The following is a 21,409-nucleotide window of genomic DNA, read 5'->3' on the forward strand; positions in this document are numbered from 1 at the left end:
AGAGGGCTGTTCTTCAGCCAGACCCACAAGTGGACTGGGCAGGAGAGTGGAGGGACGCAGTGACTATCCCCGCTCGGCACCACGTGATGAGGTGCACCTGATGTTAATACAGACTCATCACAGCTGCCTTTAAAAGCCGAACATGCCTCTCCGAGAGGCGCTTAACGCTGGCATCCTCGCATGTCCAAGAACGGAGCGAGTAGGGTTGAGGCGCAAATTTGACACACTGATGGACCTGCTCCTTGTTACCCCCTGGTGAGGGTTAGAGTCGCATTGTAGTCGATGGGCCAGAATGCCAGGCTGCCATTCCCCTCACGCACCATGGCCCAGGAAAACTGGGCCACACCAGAAAAGCCACTTACAACAGACCTAAATTTGTCTTCACTCCCTTCATTCACATAGCCCCATTTCACTGCGAGGATGTCAGAATCCCTTTTATGCTGGACATTTACTTTTACCCCTTTTGTCAGTTTAATTATTTATTATTTTATTGTCATTTATTTTGTTATTTTAAAACAAACACCTCCCCGAGGCCTGATGCCACACCCACTGTGTCTGTCTCTTGCTCACACCGCCACACAAAGCTCAACATCCAACAGACACTCAGAAGCAGCCACATACTCTAACGATGCTAGGGTGTTACTGATGGTTGCAAGGGTGTTGCTGTTTATATACTACAGCATAAACATGCATACTATCTCTCTCCATCTCTTTATTTCTCACTTTTATGCGCTCTCTATACTAAAGGTTAATAAGTGTTTAATTTAATGTAAGATATTCCCAGCAGCATGAGGTGACATAACACTGGGCACTCACTTCCTGTTAAAGGAAACAAGACTCAAGTGTGAAAACACAAAATAAATTCTGCATTTTTACATTTTCAATAATTTAAATCACTTAACATACTAAACAATATTTTATGGGGACACTAGAAATGTCCTCATAAACCACATTTATAGCATAATACCCTTGTAATTAACAGTTTGTAACCTAAAAAAAAGTCCTCGTAAACCACTTAAACCTTTTTGCATTTGCTCAGCTATCTGAATGGGGACATACAGTAGACTTCCATTGTTTTATATAAAGCTAACTACAGTTACTACAAACTAACCAACACCCTAAACCTAACCCTAACAGAAAACATTTTGCATTATTGGAATTTAAAAAATCAGTATTTCATTTATGTATGGTTAGTTTTTCCAAATTGGGACATCCCAAAATTTCGTCAAAGGGCAGTTTGGCCCGATTTTGCTCACTTCTGGGTACAACTTTGTCCCCAAACTATAGATAAGTACACACACACATATCACATCACATATGTAAACTGAGGTGTTTAAATCTTAACATTGCTTGTTTATAAATCATACGTATTCCAGAGCTCTGGAGATAGACTTGCCATTTTTTTTTTTTTTTTTTTTTTTTGGTTATGTCCACAACAATGCAGTATGGAAAACAGAACATTTATTGTCTTCTCCTCATCATAGAGCAATATTTCAACAGACAATGTACACATTGAGTTTTCTGACTTTAAACTGATCACATTATGTCTGAAGTGTTGTGTTTGTGGTTTACACACCTTCCTTTTGCATGATGCACACTGACACTCTGTGGTTTGTTGCAAACAGAGGCAGAGGGGGTCTTGCTGTTGCAGCAGAAGTGCAAAACAAGTGTGGGATTTCCAACTCAAAATGGAAAAGGGAAAACAGTTTCTACAGTAACTCATTGTCAAGCCAACAAAATAAAAGGATGCTTACAGCAGAAGAACTTGGAAAGCTGCTGATTTATGAAGCTTCCAAAACAGTTGAACATAAAACAGAGGAAGAGACATCTGTCACTGTTACAGTCACATAATGACTGGCAGCAGAACAGAGGTGTAGAAACAGAAACACATTTAAAAGAGAGAGAATATAATCATTTTTTAAACACAGTTGTGCTGGAATGTAATAGTGGGATGTGGAGGAAATTTTGGCAGTGTCCCAGCAGATACAGCAAGGTCAAAACTTATGTGCCATGCATTGTATCATAAAACATTGTCTTTTTGTAGCATTTTCTCTCTCTCTCTCTTTATTGCACTCTATTCTCTATCCTACATACCTGAATCTTTCACTAAATACATAAAGACACACATAGTAGGAAAACAACCAGGCAGGTTTGGTGTCACGACAAGATTCAGGCTGGTGGCATCTCATACCTTGATGCACCATAATTAAACATGAAGATTTTTTATGTCCAAAAAAATAAAAATAAATAAATAATAATAATAATAAAAAAAAAAATATCTATCTATCTATCTATCTATCTATCTATCTATATTATTATTATTATTATTATTATTTTTTTGGACATAAAAAAATCTTCGTGTTTAATTATGGTGCATCAAGGTATGAGATGCCACCAGCCTGCATATTATATATACGTATATATATATATATATATATATATATATATATATATATATATATATATATATAATATCCCAGTTTAAGGTGCAGTGTCAACTACAAGTACACTGAAAAATAAAAAAATGTTGGCTCAACAACCATAACGTAAAAAAAAAGCCTCTACTCAGAAATGTAAATATTTATTAATATTTATTAACTTTATACAATTTTCATTCGTGTGTATAAAACGTCTCGGTTACTGTCATAACCTCCGTTCCCTGATGGAGGGAATGAGACATTGTGTCGATGTAGTGACACTAGGGGTTACTCTTGAGAGCCCCGATCACCTCAGATCTTTGAGAAAAGGTCAATGAGAATTGGCGAGTGGAATTTGAATGCCAATCCCCCGGACATACAGGTATAAAAGGATGCTGGAATGCAGGATTCATTCAGGTTTTGTGCTGAGGAGCCAAGACACGGTCCGGCCATTTCATCGGCTAGTACAGCGTTGTGGCAAGAGGGACACAAAGTCTCGTTCCCTCCATCAGGGAACGGAGGTTACGACAGTAACCGAGATGTTCCCCTTCTGTCACTCACTCGACGTTGTGTCGATGTAGTAACACTAGGGGTCCCTATGGAAAAATGCCACAACAGCTGAACCATGTTACGTGAACTGCCGATTCACTCTTTTTTTTTACAATTTGGGTACCGCAGCCCATTCGGGATGCGGCGAACAAAAAAGAAAAGGAAACAAAGGATTTACCTCCTGGCCCCTCCAGCGGGGGATGGAGTGGTCTGGATACCAGCTCCGAAGAGGATGTCTCTCTCCCTGGGTCGTCCGTCTCAGGGGTGCTTAGGAGCCTTCCGGGTCCTCGTGCTGGCCCGAGAGATGGGGGCGTCAGCTTCCTGCAGGGGGCTCTACGCTGGGACCGAGAGCTAGGCTCGGGCTGAGGCGGAGCCGCCTGGGCTTTCGCTGCCACAGGGGGATGCCCCCGGTGAGCAGACGGGGTGCGGGATCTTGAGCCGCACCAGGGCAAGATGTGTTGGATGGCCTCCGTCTGCTTCTTCACTGCCGAAAACTGCTGGGCGAAGTCCTCAACAGTGTTGCCGAAAAGTCCAATCTGGGAGATGGGCACGTTGAGAAAACGTGCTTTGTCTGCGTCCCTCATCTCGACCAGATTCAGACACAGGTGGCGCTACTGGACAACCAAGGTGGACATCGCCTGCCCGAGTGCTCGCGCTGTGACCTTTGTCGCCCGGAGGGAGAGATCGGTCGCCGAACGCAGCACCTGAAGCACATCGGGATCAGGACTACCCACGTGCAGTTCTTTTAGTGCCTTGGCCTGGTGTACCTGCAGGAAGGCCATGGCATGCAGGGCGGAGGCGGCCTGTCCAGCGGCACTGTAGGCTTTGGCCGCCAGAGACGACGTAGTCCTACAGGCTCTGGAGGGAAGCGCCGGATGATCCCACCAGGTGGCGGCGTTTTGCGGGCAAAGGTGCATTGCAACCGCCTGATCCACCTGAGGGACCTCCATGTACCCGTGGACCGCCCCGCCATCAAGGGTAGTGAGAGCGGACAAACCCGGAAGTCTGTTTCAGGCAGCGAAAGGTGCCCTTCACAACCTCATGAGTTCGTCATGCACCTCCGGGAAGAAAGGAACCGGGGGGGTGTGGCCACGAGCGGCGCCCCGAATCCAGGAACAATCATCAAGCTGCGAGCGCTCAGGGGAGGCTGGAGGGTTCCAGTCCAACCCGATACTCGCGGCGGCCTGGGCAACATGGCGGTCAGCTCTGCGTCGGTCTCAGACTGGGCGGGCAGATCCGAAGGTGGCATCCGACATCCTCGGCATCCGACATCGCCAGTGTGCTCTATGATGCAGCAATCGAAGACTCATCCTGCTCGCGGACCCCGAAAGAGATGTCAAGCCGGCCATGAGGCGGGCTGGTCTCATTTTGGATCCGGACGGGAGCAAACGAGCGTGCTGGGGAACGGGAGGTCCGTGGGGAATTACCCGGCTAGACTGCGCCCATTGAACTCCCCAAATCGCACCAGCCGGGCCGGACTCACACCCGTGGGTTGAAGGCACAGCACGGGGGGCGGCTAGAGTGGCTTTCCCTCGGAAGAAGGAAAGCCGCGACCGCAACGTTGCCATGGTCATATCCTCGCAATGAGAACATGAACCATCCACAAACGCTGCCTCAGTGTGATCGCTGCCCAGACACATGAGGCAGCGCCCATGGCCATCGGAGGCGGAGAGATAACGACCGCATCCAGGAATCACACAAAGACGGAAACGTCTTTAAAAAGACATTCAACGTCAATGTGTGTGCTCTAATAGAGAAAATATACTCTTTAGCAGGAATATACACTCTTTTAGCGCTGTCGAAGCGCCCAGGGGCGAAATCTGCACTCGTCGTGCAGAAGGAGAGAAAGCCGCTGGAAATGCACTGTATATCCAACAGCATATGCTTCTTAAGAGGTGAATAGAATATCCATAAGCCCTTGCACTTGAATTATTTAAGCATGTTTGTTCGGTCAAAAGGAACTTATGTGGGGATTTAATTTGTTGTTATTAAGAATTCATAGCGATTTTAGCTATTTTTAGTATTATTGATGTTGTTTTACTGTAAATCAAGCGAGCGTCAGTTCAGGCAGATCACGTGAGTCAAGCTCGCAATCAGCTGAAGCTCAGCTGATCATGACATTTACCAATTCAATTCAGATGCTCATCCTAATCAGAGCAATCCTATTTAAGTCCTCCATTTATTCATTGCCTTAGCTGTCTTTACTTTGCATGAATACAAGTTACTCATAGGCTGTAAGTGTCAGCTTATTTCCATATGACAAGCTGCTTATAATACCACTCTTATGTTAACTGACAAGAATATTGCTTTTAGCACATTATTTTCATCACTCACCACGAACACGCTGGACTCAAATGAAGAGCATCTCTTCATCCCCTTGTCAGAGGTGTATAGTAACGAAGTAAAAATGCTTTGTTAGTACTTAAGTACAGTTTTTTAATATTTGTACTTTACTTGAGTATAAATATTTCTTTGGACTTTTACTTTCACTTCACTACATTTTGAAGAAAAAATGTATACTTTTACTCTGATAAATTTCTCCAGACACTTTTGCTACTTTTGCAAATGAACACTGCAAAAAAATAAGGGCTGTATGTGCAAAAATGCATGCAGATCGGCGATAGTGATGTGTGATTCATTGAAAGAATCATCTGAGACGAATCTTATAAATTTGATTCCTTTGAATTGAACAAAAAGATTAAAAAAGCAGTCTGAATGATTAATTCAATCACGAATCTGAATCAAAATCACAAGCGAAGCACATGCCAGATTACGTGTTCCGTCATCTGTCTCCACTGGGGAAGACAAGAAACTGCTCATGTGAGTTTGAGAATATTATTATTATTATTATTATTATTATTTGTTTTATTTATTTATTTATTTTGACAAATTTAATACGTTTAGGCTTAAACAATATGAAAGCTGTTAAATAATTAAGTTATGACCTGTTCATATAAAAGTCAATCACATGCGTTTAGATTTTACATTTAAACAAGTTATGATGTATATGAATAATTACCAGCACTCATGAAAATGTCCAACAATATTTATTTTTATATTTTATGAAGATGTGAATGGTCTTTGCCCAAGCAAATCTAGTTTTCTGGTGGTTGCTAAAGTGTTATATTTACTTTGTAGCACATTTATGCTACAGTATGTGGTAACTAGGGTTTTCTGGATGGTTGCTAGGGCATGCAATGCAGTTGTCAAGGTGATCTCTGCTGTGTCTTTTGGCACATTGCTACAGTATGTGGTTGCCAGGTTGTTACTATGCTGTTGCTAAGTTGTTTTAACTGTGTTTCAGCACATTGCTATGCAGTTGCAGGGTGTTCTGGGTGGTTGCTGTGTTGGGCCTCATGTGTTCAGATAGAAGACAAAGGCAGGCCTAACAGTCATAAAAACATAACTCAAGCCCCCACCTTCTAAGTCGTAAATTTTACTGATAAAAATCGCGCCAAAATCAAACAAAGGAAGTCCAAAACAGACTACAGATCCATGAAGCCTTGCACTCTAAAGGATCGAGCTCTCAACTCCTATTGGATGAGGCACACAACAGAACGTCCCTCAAACATGACATCATCAGGACTTAAAATAATTCTGAAATGCTTCCAGAGTTGCTTCCAGCGACTTTGTTCACCGAATACGGACGTAGCTTTTTGCTGCTCTCCGGTGCAGCCTCGTGGCATAAGGAAGTAATGTCCGACTTGAAACTGTAGCCATACAATCTCCATCTCGCTGGACGAGTTGAGATTACTCTGTGTTCAACCGAACACTCTAACGGATCCGAAGGAGACCGCCGAGCAATTCGCATATTCATCCGTCGGCCTACAGAAGTGAAGAGATTAAAGATTTCTCTTCCATCTTCAATCAAGTCGACATTTCTGAGTTCTCCGCCAGCCCGCCGAGAATCAACAGCCGTACCGCCTGCCGACAATCAACAGCCGTACCGCCTGCCGACAGCGCGAGGAAACGGCCTCCCATCATCACGCGAGCCTCAAGGAACCGGGTCAAAGTTAAAGGACGGAGGAAAACACATTCTACCTGTGTCCTCATGCGATTCAAGTAAGAGGTTTACGTCTGGGCAGAGATAGAATATTATAGTGTGTTATTCTTGTGTTTCAAGGTTTTTGCTTGTACAGTTTATGGACCGCCATGTCCGCTCATTATTAATACTCAGGGTATTAATTATCACGAATTTGTTTTGCTGTATTGTGGTCCAACCAAATTGGACTGTTGTGCATTTTCGCCATCGCGGGTGAGACAGCAGCTGAGTTCATCCATGAAAGAGTCAAATAACAAGGGACTTTTACGAGCCCCGCTCGTAAAACCACGTCTCTGAGTGATGAACACGGCTGCTTTATCTCCAGCTATCGCGAAATCAGATTTCGGGCTGTCACTTAATCATCTCTCTCTCTCTCTCTCACTAACCACACTGACACACACACACACACACACCCCTTATGTGTTATAGGATTATTTTTATTTCCATATCTAATCATATCACTGTTTAGTTTGTAGTTGTAAGTCGGAAGTTTATTGACTGCATTGTATTAATTATTAATTGATATTACTGCATAAATAAACTTTGTTATATTACAAAGAGAAGTGTTTTGGTTTGTTTTGCATACGCCTGTGTCGTGCTGACGGGATGTCAGTGCTCGGATTCAAACCTTAATTCATTGTTTTTTTTTCCCGAAAATCGATATTCTTCGGATGTCGATTTTCCTAAGAAAACAATCTATTATTGAGACTGTTTTAATATTTGGTTATTAGTCCCTGATTCCAGGGTGGTGCCCCATCAATGTTAATCCTTATTAATATTCTATTGATTTTTGATAATTGATAATTATCTTTGATGACTGAATTTGAATGATCAATAAGCTAGTGTTAATTGTAATTAATGTTTCATCGATGTTAACAATTAACGACTATCTTTGATAATTGTTGATTTAAAGGATTAAAAAAAAGCTAACATTGATTCTCATCAATGTTCTATTGATTTTAATAATTAATAATTATCTTTGATAATTATTAATTATTGCTAATAACCAGACTTGCTCCTAAATGTAGCACACTACATTTACTGGAGTCCCATATGAGGTTTTAATGAGTTAGATCCAATTAATTAATTTAAATATTGATTAATAACTACAGAAATAATTACCAATTATTTCTGATAGTAACACTGATCTAAACAACCAGTAAAGCCCTACAGCTGTGTGGTTGCTTATTGGCCCAAATGAAAAGATCCCACCCCACAAGTCTCTGATCTGCTCACTAATATGACTCAACTCCCTCCTTCAATGTTCCAATTTTTATGGAATGTGGTGTTCATTTACACTCATCCCATAAATATGATAATTCTGATGTGACTTGAATGCGCCATTAAAGGGATAGGGATTTCATGAGGGGATTTTTTTTTTCTTCTGCAGAACACAAACAAAAAATTTTCAGAAGAATAACGCTGTTATGTAGGTCAATTAAATGTAAGTGAATGGTGGCCAGACCTTTTAAAGCTCCAAAAAGCACATAAATGCAGCATAAGAGTAATCCAAAAGAATCCAGTGGTTTCACCAGTGTCTTTGAACAGATCCTATTGGTTTTGGGTGAGAAAAGACCAAAATATAATTAAATTTTTCTACTATAAATCTTGACATTAACAGTCTCCTTGGCGATCAGGATTTCAAGCTCGATTACACTTCCTATAGCACCATCTAGGGCATGCGTCAAGCAGAAAGTGAAATCAAGCTTGAAATCATGATCATGCCAAGAGATTGCAATGGCAAGATATACAGTGAAAATGAGTTACAATTTGGTTTGTTCTCACCCTAAACCAGCTGAATCGCTTCAGAGGACATGGATTTAACCACTGAAGTATATTGATAACTTTATGCTCCCTTAATGTGCTTTTTGTAGCTTGAAATGTCTGGCCACCATTCAGTTGCATTGAACTGACCTATAGAGCAGAAATAGAAATGACTAGAAATAGTCATACGCATCTGGTGTGGCATAAGGGTGAGTAAATGATGAGCTCCACCAATCAAATAAATTGCCATGGGTTTAATGAACTGTTCTGTAATTTATACAATTTACTTGTACTTTTGATAAATAAATTTAATATCAGTTACTTTAATACTTTTACTTAAGTCATTTTCTCATGTGCTACTTTAACTTTTAATTGAGTCAATTTCCATGAAGGTATCTTTACTTTTACTCAAGTATGACAAATGGATACTTTATACAATACTGCCCCTTGTGCATATCACGGGCCCACTTCATCTTATCACGGCACACTGTGGCATACTACGGCCCTGTTTCATGGCCGACCCTGCTTTCCTGGTTCTCCTGATGGCCAGCCGCCTCCACTTTCGGGCCTCCATCTCTTCCCGGGCCCCAGTGCAAACCCTGCACTGCCGGTAGTTACACCACTGGTTTGGTTAAATATTCTGTTGTGCACTATTTGGCTTGCTGTGGTGCTTATGGGGATATTTTACATCAGGGCTATTCAATTCATCCATCATGATCCATCATGCTAATCCTTTTTATTTTGCCCTCAGTCTGATTATGATTATCATCGTCTTATCATCAGAGCCCTTTGTGTATCCACAGCAATGAGATTAACAACGCTCTGAGCAACAGCATTCAGTGATGAGAGTTTAACAACACTCAGCAACGCATGCAACAACATTCAGCAGTCGTCAGTTGGTGCATAGATCTGGATCAGACTGTATATATTTAGGCTTTTCTGGCATAGTTCAGTCACACTGCTTTCCAAAATATGAACCAGCACAGTTTAGGTAAGCATGTTTAATCGCATCCTATTCAATCAATGTATTGAGCTGCGGCACGTAATGTGGTCAAATCTATAGACGTAAATTATAGTATCACTTAGGGATGTGCCCAAAGCTGAATAACGTATTTGGAATGGCACAAATAATTACTTAAAAACGAATAACGAATTCATCCGAATAATAGAAAAAATATTAGTTTGACTGATTATTCAAGAAGCACAAGGATAAAGTGACATTTTAAATAAACATATCCAATATTACAACAAAATAATGAGTCTGTGAAGCCAATATTACTAAAGTGTAAACCTTATGAATGAAAATGTGAAAGGTGGGGGTGTGATTTCAAATCAGATGGTATGCTGCCTGATCAGATTCATCTCTCCAGTGCTCTTTAGCTACATGCTTGTTGCATACACATACAGCTGCCGTTATTTGTACTGCTCATGTTGTATGCCTTCCCAATTAGATCTCAATTTACTCAAGGATTCACACGTACCCCTTTAATATTCAAGGTTTTGTGCTAAGTTAAATTGGTAGTCACTAACTTCATCTGGGGCACACTATTAATCAAACTGTTTTTATAGCTGCACAGGTATCTGCATACATACAGTAGGTACAAGCATGTAGCTAAAGAGCACTGACAAGATGAATCCGATCAGGGAAGCATAGACCCTTGCAGCAAGAAGTCAAGCAGTTAAAACTGGAATTTGAATACAATACTGGCATACTGTAGAAGAGCATTTAGATTAGAGCTATCCAATCTGCTCCTGAAGGGTCACCACACTGCAGAGTCCAGAGTTTTAATTCCATAGTTTAATGTCTGATCTCAGTTATTATTTTCTTTAGAGCCAAGTAAATTTAGTAAAAAACAGTGATATAAATGTCAATTTGAAACAACTTGCTATTTGTTGCTAAATCTTATTTGTGACATACAATGGCAGCCAAAAGTTTGGAATAATGTACAGATTTTGCTCTTATGGAAAGAAATTGGTACTTTTATTCACCAAAGTGGCATTCAACTGATCACAATGTATAGTCAGGACATTAATAATGTGAAAACTTACTATTACAATTTGAAAAAAAAAAAAAAAAAATCGGATTTTCTTAAACTACTTCAAAGTGTTCTCATAAAAAAATCCTCAACGTGCAGCAATGACAGCTTTGCAGATCCTTGGCATTCTAGCTGTCAGTTTGTCCAGATACTCAGGTGACATTTCACCCCACTCTTCCTGTAGCACTTGCCATAGATGTGGCTGTCTTGTCGGGCACTTTACAGTCTAGCTGATCCCACAAAGGCTCAATGAGTTTAAGATTCGTTACACTCTTTTCCAATTATCTTTTGTCCAATGTCTGTGTTTCTTTGCCAACTCTAACCTTTTCTTTTTGTTTTTCTGTTTCAAAAGTGGCTTTTTCTATGCAATTCTTCCCATAAGGCCTGCACCCCTGAGTCTTCTCTTTACTGTTGTACATGAAACTGTTGAGCAGGTAGAATTCAATGAAGCTGTCAGCTGAGGACATGTGAGGCGTCTATTTCTCAAACTAGAGACTCTGATGTACTTATCCTCTTGTTTAGTTGTACATCTGGCCTTCCACATCTGTCCTTGTTAGAGCCAGTTGTCCTTTGTCTTTGAAGACTGTAGTGTACAGCTTTGTAAGAAATCTTCTGTTTTTGGCAATTTCAAGCATTGTATAGCCTTCATTCCTCAAAACAATGATTTAATGATGAGTTTCTAGAGAAAGCTGTTTCTTTTTTGCCATTTTTGACCTAATATTGACCTTAAGACATGCCAGTCTATTGCATACTGTGGCAACTCAAAAACAAACATAAAGACAATGTTAAGCTTCATTTAACAAACCAAATAGCTTTCAACTGTGTTTGATATAATGACAAGTGATTTTCTAGGACCAAATTAGCAATTTAGCATGATTACTCAAGGATAAGGTGTTGGAGTGATGACTGCTGGAAATGGGGTCTGTCTAGATTTGATCAAAAATGTATTTTTCAAGTGATGGTGCTGTTTTTTACATCAGTAATGACCTGACTATACTTTGTGATCAGTTGAATGCCACTTTGGTGAATTAAAGTACCAATTTCCATCCGAAACAGCAAAATCTGTATATTATTCCAAACTTTCGGCCAACAGTGTATATTTTAAATAAAATTAAAGTAAAAATAAAGTTGAATGGACTGATACATTAGTGTGTATCTAAAAAAGGTTTTCTAGTTGTGCTGACATAATATGATCATGAGTTATGGGTATTTGCGCAACCTCAATTTCTTTTTTGCTATAATTGTTTTGTATTTTTTTTTTTTTTTTTGCATTATTATTACTATTATTTTATCCCCTTTTCTCCCAATTTGGAATGCCCAGTTCCCACTACTTAGTAGGTCTTTGTGGTGGCGTGGTTACTCACCTCAATTTGGGTGACAGAGGACAAGTCTCAGTTGCCTCCACTTTTGAGACTGTCAATTCACGCATCTTATCACGTGGCTCATTGTGCATGACACCGCGGAGACTCACAGCACGGGAGGCTCAGTCTCCGCGATCCACACACAACTTACCACGCGCCCCATTGAGAGCGAGAACCCATAATCACGATTACGTAGAGGTTACCCCATGTGACTGTACCATCCCTAGCAACCGGGCCAATTTGGATGCTTGGGAGACCTGGCTGGAAACACTCAGCACACCCTGGATTCAAACTCGTGACTCCAGGGGTGGTAGTCAGCGTCAATACTCGCTGAGCTTCCAAGGCCCCTGCTATAATTATTTTTTAGCCCTTTGTTACGTTTTAATGCTTAAATTAATGACACTTTTAGCAATAGGCCTGATAATGCTTCAAAATATTATATTATAATATAATTAGTCAAAAAATTTGGTTAAATTATTTTGAATTCATAATTATTTTCTAAAATATTGTAGAGATGAAAATAAAATTGGTGGGATAATTTGCACTAAACAGAACATTTTACAAAAAGAAAAACAAAAAGAAAAAAAAACACCTTGGTTTAGATTACATTCACTTCAAAAACTTAATTGTGGATAAGAAATAAATGCAAAATGCATTGTGTTGAACAGAAAAATGCACAACAGTAAGACGATTAAAAATCTTTTCCTAACATTCTTTGTATGTATAGAGTACAAGAAAGTTTGGTTCATAATAAAACAATAAAAATAATACTGTTGTTACGTTAATTACTGAGCCAATATGAATGAAGATAATATCATGTCTGACTTTATGTAAACTAACACAGACTGTAAGTAGACAGCTGATTATGCATAGATTTGCATATCATAACAGGAACATTTACTGAACCAATAATTAAAATATAAATGAAATATTTCATCTATACAGGCAGATTAGTCTGATCTTTAAACAAAGCAGTCTCACAGAATTAAAAACGTACACGTTACAGACACGTTAAGGACAAATAATGATCGCGAGCAAAGGCGCAGTACAGTATCCCCTACCTTTCCAAGTGTATCCTCCAAATATTCCACAATATGCATAAAATAATGTAATTGGGGAAGAAAAGAACAACAATTAACTTATTTTGCACACAGTTATGAATAATGAGGCAGCCATTCATGGGCTTACCTCCCCAAAAGTGTAAACACCGGGGCTCTGTGAAATGCGGCCAGCAACAATTTAAAATAACAGCTGAAACTCTTAAAATATAATGTAGAATTTCCAAAAAAGTGGGGGACGAACTTAGAAATTCTAGAAGTGAGGGGACATGATCACAAAGAAAAGTAACAGCACCTCCACAGTAACCTTTCCTCAACAAGCAGCATGATTTAAGGTAGTATTTACACGCACTCTGGACATGCGTCAAGCACGAGGAAGTGTAATCAAGCCTCTCTCATGAAAGCACCAAGGAGACTGCACACGTCAATATTTATAGTGAAAAAGGAGTTACATTTTGGTCTGTTTCTCACCCAAACCCGATTGTATCGCTTCAGAAGATGTGGATTAAAAAACTCAAATAGTCCATTAAACTTGAATTACCTTTACGCTGCCTTTATGTCCTTTTTGGAGCTTGAAAGTTTTGGACCCCATTGACATTGTATTGTAATAAACACATCTCTTTAAAAGTATCTTTGTTTGTGTTCAGCAGAAGAAAGTTATATGAGTTTGAGATGGCATAAAGGTGAGTAAATGGTGAGAGAATTATCATTTTTGGGTGAAAATTTCTTTAACTGTCATCAGATCCCGCATTCAAATGATTTGAACATGCCAGCATCCTCTCATGTCCCACTATCCTTTCCTCAATTTTAACTGAACTCCGAACATCTGCCTCTATTGCCACATGCACAGCATAGAGAACTGTACACCACCACAAAGAATACATAAACCCTCATGACTTTGTCTTGTACATGATCACAAAGGTTTTGCAATGTTGCTTATTCTATGAACAGTGGAGCCTGCAGCTGTACGGCCGTACGCACTGTGCGTACGTGCTCCGACTGACCTGAGAAATATTTACTCTCAGAATATTAAATCAATCATGAAGTTTGTCCCGTGGCAGTTTAAAAGAACTAGCGATGACCAATTTGCTAATTAATTTTTATAAGTCAGTTCTTTTCAGTGAACTGGCCAAACGGGCTTACAAAACTGTCTGAATCGATTCGTGATTCAGTACAATTCGTTCAGAGCACTCTCTCACGGAATCATTTGGAGCGGTTTCTCGCTGCGTAAAACAGCATCGGGATATTTACGAATACAGAGAACAAACAGCACTAAATACAGTGGAAATTTACCTACAATCAACTGAGGCAAAAGGCTGTCTTTTTGAGAGGTAACTTTGAGAGGTAACTTCAGCTAGTCCTGTGTCATGTGGACAAGGGGCTGTTCAAACTGAGCGTATTTTTGTGTCCGCTCACACTGTTTTTCAATTGTTTTCCATGTAAACATTCGCTAGATGAATGTCTTTTGACAACTGCATCATGTTTCACTGTGTGTTTAGGATCTCTCACGGGAGCGCTGCATTTTTAGAAGCCGCTTTAAGTTAAAAAGAACTTCAACTGATAAAAACGCATCTCGAGACACCTGCGTTCTGCTCTAATCATTGTGGTGCATTTTGCTTTTTTAGCGCGAGAACACGTCTGTTCTGAACGGTTACTGGAAGAAATGCTTTAGCCAACAGTTACACGAACGCTACTCATACTCGAGAAAAAAAAAAAAAAAAAAATGCTTTCTCAAAGTCACCAGAATTGAATGCTTTGGTGTTGTTTTTGAAAAAAAAAAAAAAAATTCTCCCGGAGGAGCATGCTCCTAGACCCCTCTAGATATAAGGTTGATGTCTGCAGGCGACCATGTCTATGAATATAATGCAAGATTCAAACCATACAAATAGCACTTCGCAGTATGATGGTATATAACATGCAACAGTAAAGATTAGTTGTTGTTTTGTTTTTTTTACCAGTAGGCCTACTGCTTTTTTATTTTAAAATGTGATGAAAAACATGGAGTAAAGTGAAAATACAGACTAGGACCTATCCCAAGCAAAGTGGAGTTTAGTTGTTAATGGTTGCCAAGCAATGTTGTATCAATAAAGAATTCAACTGTTGTATATCCAATCAGAGTCGGTGTTACCTTAACGGTTTTATAATATCAGTTTTACTGTTTCAAATCTTTTGATGTGTTTGGTGCCAGACTGATCATTCATTTATCATCAGTAATCAAATCTTTTAACAAAATTATCCAAAAATAGGCATGACCATGATTAATAAAATAATAAAAAATACAAATACAAATTGCATTTCAGCAAAAACAACTTTGCTGTGATATACACAGTTACTGTGATATAAAATTACTTATTCTGTGATATAAGAAATGTCAAACCGCTCCCACCCCTTAAAACAAACAGCATTCATAATGGGATCTCTTACCTTGATAGAAAAGTGTTTGCTCTCATGTAGAATCATTTCTTCAGAGGTCAACAGCGTTCTAGTTGGGCTGCACAGATCTACAGGCTTCAGAGTTGAAAAACAGACCATTCTGATAACTAATCAAACACCATCAATTTAACAGTTCAATATAAATCTTATTAGTAACTCAGGCAGAAATATAGTACCAAATTATTCACTGATATTGTCTCCATGACTGAAGAGAGTCAATGAGATCGAAGCAAAGATATGATACGAGTAGCTAAACTAGCTGTAGTGCTCTTTCAGTCCCCTACTCAAACCCCACAATGAATGTGTTGGTGGGCTGGCTGTTAACATTTCATACCACATTAAGTTCTAAGCTAGTATACCACAACATGTGAAAACTGTGAGAAAGCCACATCCTATTCTGGTGATGTAAAAATACACTACAGGAGCACAAGTTTGCTGGTTAAGAGGAAGGATGGGTTATTAGCTGGTTTATATTTGTTTGGACCATTGTGGTGTGCATAGAAGACAGCAACACAGGAAACATGGTCATTAATGTTCTGAAAATACTTGTGAAGTGCTCCATCATTTTGAGTCACTTTGCCCCTAAGACACATTTTGAGATTTATGCACTAATATATATATATATATTGCATAACACTGAAAATGTGCTTCTGTGTTAAAGTGACTCAAAATGATGGAGCAGATCAGATTTGTAAAGGTCTTACTTGGGATTCATGCATCCCTGTTTTAGGGTTTTGTTACTATATTCTCTCCAGGAAAATATTTATTAATTTATTCATTACAGTTGTATTTTCATTACAAATTATACCATCAGCATAAAACAGAATGATATAATTAGTACGTGAATATTTTATTTAAAAAAAGTTCACATGAATTTCAGGGTATTTTTGTAATTTGGTAAGTCCCATTTTCTATTTAATCCCAGCATTATTTGAGAATGTTTCAAAGAGCATCTTCAACGGAAGCAAGAATATCTGACCGTCTGTCCAACATGGGGTGCGTTTCAATCAGCTCCCTAGTTCAGTAGACAGGGCACTGAACAGGGAGTTGGACATTTCTAGGGCTGTCTGAATTGCAAAATCGCTCAAGTGCACGGAGATGTTCACTTCATAAAATTACGCAAAATACACTGCAAAAACCATGGAGCATCATTGCTCACAATGCTCTTACCAGAAACATCATGTCTTCTGAAGTCTCTCAAGTTGTTAGAAGATGAGTTCAAGTGTAAAATCATGAAGTCAAAGTATCTTTAAAAGAGATTTTGTTTGTAATATCTTTTATCCATAATGTGCATGCAAGGGAAACAATCTTTTAATTAGTTTTAAGAAGATTAAAAATAAACTCATTTGTATTTATATGTATTTTTTTATTTAATTTGTTTTTCATAATACACTGTAAGTTTTAATATCTAGCACGGAAATGCACTGCAGTGTCATTTATACAATGATGTTGCTAATTAATAACAGCTGTGTTTAAATGTGCAACCTCGTTATTGTGCTGCAGGGGATAGGCCCTATGCTCCAAACGGGATAAATTCACCTCCAAAGGGCCCTTCGAAAGGGGAACGATCATGGCTGATATGTTGAAGGGTCATTTCAATCCGATAGCCTCATAAATAGCTGCTTGAAGGGCCCTTCAAAATAGGTGTTTCTGTAGGGTTCAACTGATGGGCACTTCGCTGCTAAGCGGATCAGAACCGGACCAAACATCATAAATCTGCAGGTTTATATCTTGTAAATTAAACCAGCTGCACATCTAAACTTTTTTCAGAACATATAATGCAGAAAACAATGCTTGGGGTGATTTAGAATAGTGTCATAACATAGTTTGCCCAGAAGAGCACGCTCTGACCCCATTGTTTACAGAGCTGAGCTGACGGTGGTTCTGCAGACGGTACGGAGTCAAGCGGTGCGGTGTTATGCGGTGTCTTCACGTTAAGTAAATACATACTAGAAAGTTATTAAACAATGACCCCATCATTTTCCCTTTTCAAAATAGCTAATATAAAGTTAACCCTGTCCCTGACAACCATGTCACTCATGTTTATCACATCTGTTTGCTGTTAGCCAGCTATAGTTTGTCAGTGCAGTCAGTAACATAGCAGATTGAAAGGTAAGCAGAGCATCATTTGTAGCCCAGCAGATGCATGGTGCGGTGGTGGATTGTGTCTGTTAAGTGTTGATTTCACACTACGTTGTTACCTACTTGTTGAGACACAATACTGGAAAGTAAATAAACAATGTCCATCTTTTACTCTCCGTGACAACAAGCTTATAGCTAACTAGCTAACCACGTAGCTACTTTCATCCCTTGTCAGCTGAGTGGAAGCTAATGTGTAAACATGTATTCACCAAACTGTTTTATTCAGGGTTCGCAGTTTGGTACCCCTTCATCTGAACAATTCCAGTCGTTGCATTTATAAAATGTAATATTTAAAAGTCTGGTTTTCCACCGTTGAAAGTTTCCCCTGAACTTGTATACCAGAATACGGCGTAACACCGCTGTCGCTGTTTATCTCTTGACTCGGCAGGTGTAAATGCTTCTTGTTTTACAACCTGCCCCTAATTGACTTGCAGCATTAAAATAGTCAGCATTTGACTGATACTAAACAGTACTACTGATGTTTATTTAGCTATTTATTTTATTTGTATTTATTCTTTATTTAAATGGTCAGCCATTGACTGATACTAAATATTCAGTACTGATTTTTATTTAGCTATAATTTTAATTTATTCTTTATTTAAATGGTCAGCAACTGACTAATATTGAACACACAGTACTGATGTTTATTAAGCTATAATTAGGGGTCCAAGCACCGAAGATGCAGGAACCCTACTGTATTTGTTCCGATTGTCTTATTATTAGGGGTTCAAGCGCTTAGCGCTGAAACCCTATTGTAATTGTTAAGATTTCTATGGGTTCAAGCCCGAAGGGCTGAAACCCTATTGTATTTGTCAGGATTTGTATTATTATTAGGGGTTCAAGCCCGAAGGGCTGAAACCCTATTGTATTTGTCAGGAGTTTTGGGGTCCAAGCACCGAAGGTGCAGGAACCCTATTGTATTTGTTCTGATTTTCTTATTATTTTTAGGGGTTCAAGCACTTAGTGCTGAAACCCTATTGTAATTGTTAAGATTTTTAGGGGTTCAAGCGCTTAGCGCTGAAACACTATTGTAATTGTTAAGATTTTTATTATTAGGGGTTCAAGCGCTTAGCGCTGAAACACTATTGTAATTGTTAAGATTTTTATTATTAGGGGTTCAAGCGCTTAGCGCTGAAACACTATTGTAATTGTTAAGATTTTTATTATTATTATTAGGGGTTCAAGCGCTTAGCGCTGAAACCCTATTGTAATTGTTACGATTTTTATTATTATTATTATTATTATTATTATTAGGGGTTCAAACGCTTAGCACTGAAACCCTATTTTAATTGTTAAGATTATTATTATTATTATTATTAGGGGTTCAAGTGCTTAGCGCTGAAACCCTATTGTAATTGTTAAGATTTTTATTATTGTTATTATTATTGTTATTATTAGGGGTTCAAGCGCTTAGCACTGAAACCCTATTGTAATTGTTAAGATTTTTAGGGGTTCAACGCTTAGCACTGAAACCCTATTGTAATTGTTAAGATTTTTAGGGGTTCAAGCGCTTAGCGCTGAAACCCTATTGTAATTGTTACGATTTTTATTATTAGGGGTTCAAGCACTTAGTGCTGAAACCCTGTTGTAATTGTTAAGATTTGTATTATTATTATTATTATTATTATTATTATTATTATTATTATTAGGGGTTCAAGCGCTTAGCGCTGAAACCCTATTGTAATTGTTAAGATTTGTATTATTATTAGGGGTTCAAGCACTTAGCGCTGAAACCCTATTGTAATTGTTAAGATTATTATTATTATTATTATTAGGGGTTCAAGCGGTTAGCGCTGAAACCCTATTGTAATTGTTAAGATTTTTATTATTATTATTATTATTATTATTATTATTATTAAGGGTTCAAGCGGTTAGCGCTGAAACCCTATTGTAATTGTTAAGATTTTTATTATTATTATTATTATTATTATTGTTATTAGGGGTTCAAGTGCTTAGCGCTGAAACCCTATTGTAATTGTTAAGATTTTTATTATTGTTATTATTATTGTTATTATTAGGGGTTCAAGCGCTTAGCGCTGAAACCCTATTGTAATTGTTAAGATTATTATTATTATTATTATTATTATTAGGGGTTAAAGCGGTTAGCGCTGAAACCCTATTGTAATTGTCCAGATTTTTATTATTATTATTATTATTATTGTTATTATTAGGGGTTCAAGTGCTTAGCGCTGAAACCCTATTGTAATTGTTCAGATTTTTATTATTATTATTATTATTATTATTGTTGTTATAATTAGGGGTTCAAGTGCTTAGCGCTGAAACCCTATTGTAATTGTTCAGATTTTTATTATTATTATTATTGTTATTATTATTGTTATTATTAGGGGTTCAAGCGCTTAGCACTGAAACCCTATTGTAATTGTTAAGATTTTTAGGGGTTCAAGTGCTTAGCGCTGAAACTCTATTGTAATTGTTACGATTTTTATTATTAGGGGTTCAAGCGGTTGGCGCTGAAACCCTATTGTAATTGTTAAGATTTTTATTATTATTATTATTATTATTATTAGGGGTTCAAACGCTTGGCACTAAAACCCTATTGTAATTGTTAAGTTTATTATTATTATTATTATTATTATTATTATTATTATTATTATTAGGGGTTCAAGTGCTTAGCGCTGAAACCCTATTGTAATTGTTAAGATTTTTATTATTATTATTATTGTTATTATTATTGTTATTATTAGGGGTTCAAGCGCTTGGCACTGAAATGCTATTGTAATTGTTAAGATTTTTAGGGGTTCAAGCGCTTAGCGCTGCAACCCTATTGTAATTGTTACGATTTTTATTATTATTATTATTATTATAATTATTATCATTATTCCGCCATAAAACTGATTGGGCAGAGCAAACCATAAGGCCTAGAGGCTTGAAACTTGGTCAGATGGTAGTAGTGCTTGCTACTCAGAAACACAGACTCGGCCAAATCGGTCAATAGGGGGCGCTACAGCGATCAAAAACGCGAAACTGCTCATAACTCCTAGACCATTTGTCGTAGACTCAAGTGCTTTAAACCATTGGCATCCTTGGCTCAAAACAAACAAAACGTATATCTCCGATTTCATTTCTGCCTGCAAAAATGTTCCGCCATCTTGGCTTTTTCATAAAACCTACTTTTGCAAACTAGTCCTAGGTTTTTCATCCGATCGGGTCCAAACAAGTGCCAAATGATACTATGGTGTCTCAATATCAAAAGTTATTAAAAAAGTTTGAACTTTCGACTCGAGCTAGCTACGGTATGCAAAAACATAGGAAAAAGGAGTGGCCAATTTTACGTAAATGGCTATAACTCTTGAAGGAAATGAGATATCTAAGAGGTCAATCTTTGGTCGCCAAGAAAAGTTGGCGCGGTTTTGCCACATGGTGGTGCTATAATACCAAAAAACATGAAATAGGCTATAACTATGAAACCGTTAATCCTATTGACTTCAAAATTTGCATACATTGCCTTTGTCTCAGCTGCCATCATTGTCTATATGGACATTCACGTATGTTGAAAAACATGGCTGCCATCGGCCAATCAAATTTCAGCAGCTATTACACAAGGTTAACAATGACTGATTGGAACGAAACTTTGTGGACCTATTTG

The 21,409-nt window shown here is 38.4% G+C and overlaps 1 protein-coding gene across 2 annotated transcripts in view; it reads right to left on the bottom strand.

Moving 5' to 3' along the window:
* rgs3a (regulator of G protein signaling 3a) overlaps positions 1–15,951 on the bottom strand; it is a 325,489-nt gene extending 309,538 nt beyond the window's left edge. The window contains exons 1-2 of one of the 2 annotated variants that reach the window (XM_051689346.1): positions 15,837–15,951; positions 15,652–15,735 (exon numbers count right to left, since the gene is read on the bottom strand). In XM_051689346.1, coding sequence (XP_051545306.1) covers positions 15,652–15,735; positions 15,837–15,863 — 111 coding nt within the window. In that variant the 5' untranslated portion in view covers positions 15,864–15,951. Of the gene's footprint in view, positions 1–15,651; positions 15,736–15,836 lie in introns of those variants that run through there. The other variant, XM_051689356.1, reaches the window with a different exon arrangement.
* Between the last annotated feature and the right edge of the window lie 5,458 nt (positions 15,952–21,409).

The sequence above is a fragment of the Myxocyprinus asiaticus genome, chromosome 4, assembly GCF_019703515.2.
Source record: "Myxocyprinus asiaticus isolate MX2 ecotype Aquarium Trade chromosome 4, UBuf_Myxa_2, whole genome shotgun sequence".
Taxonomy (NCBI): domain Eukaryota; kingdom Metazoa; phylum Chordata; class Actinopteri; order Cypriniformes; family Catostomidae; genus Myxocyprinus; species Myxocyprinus asiaticus.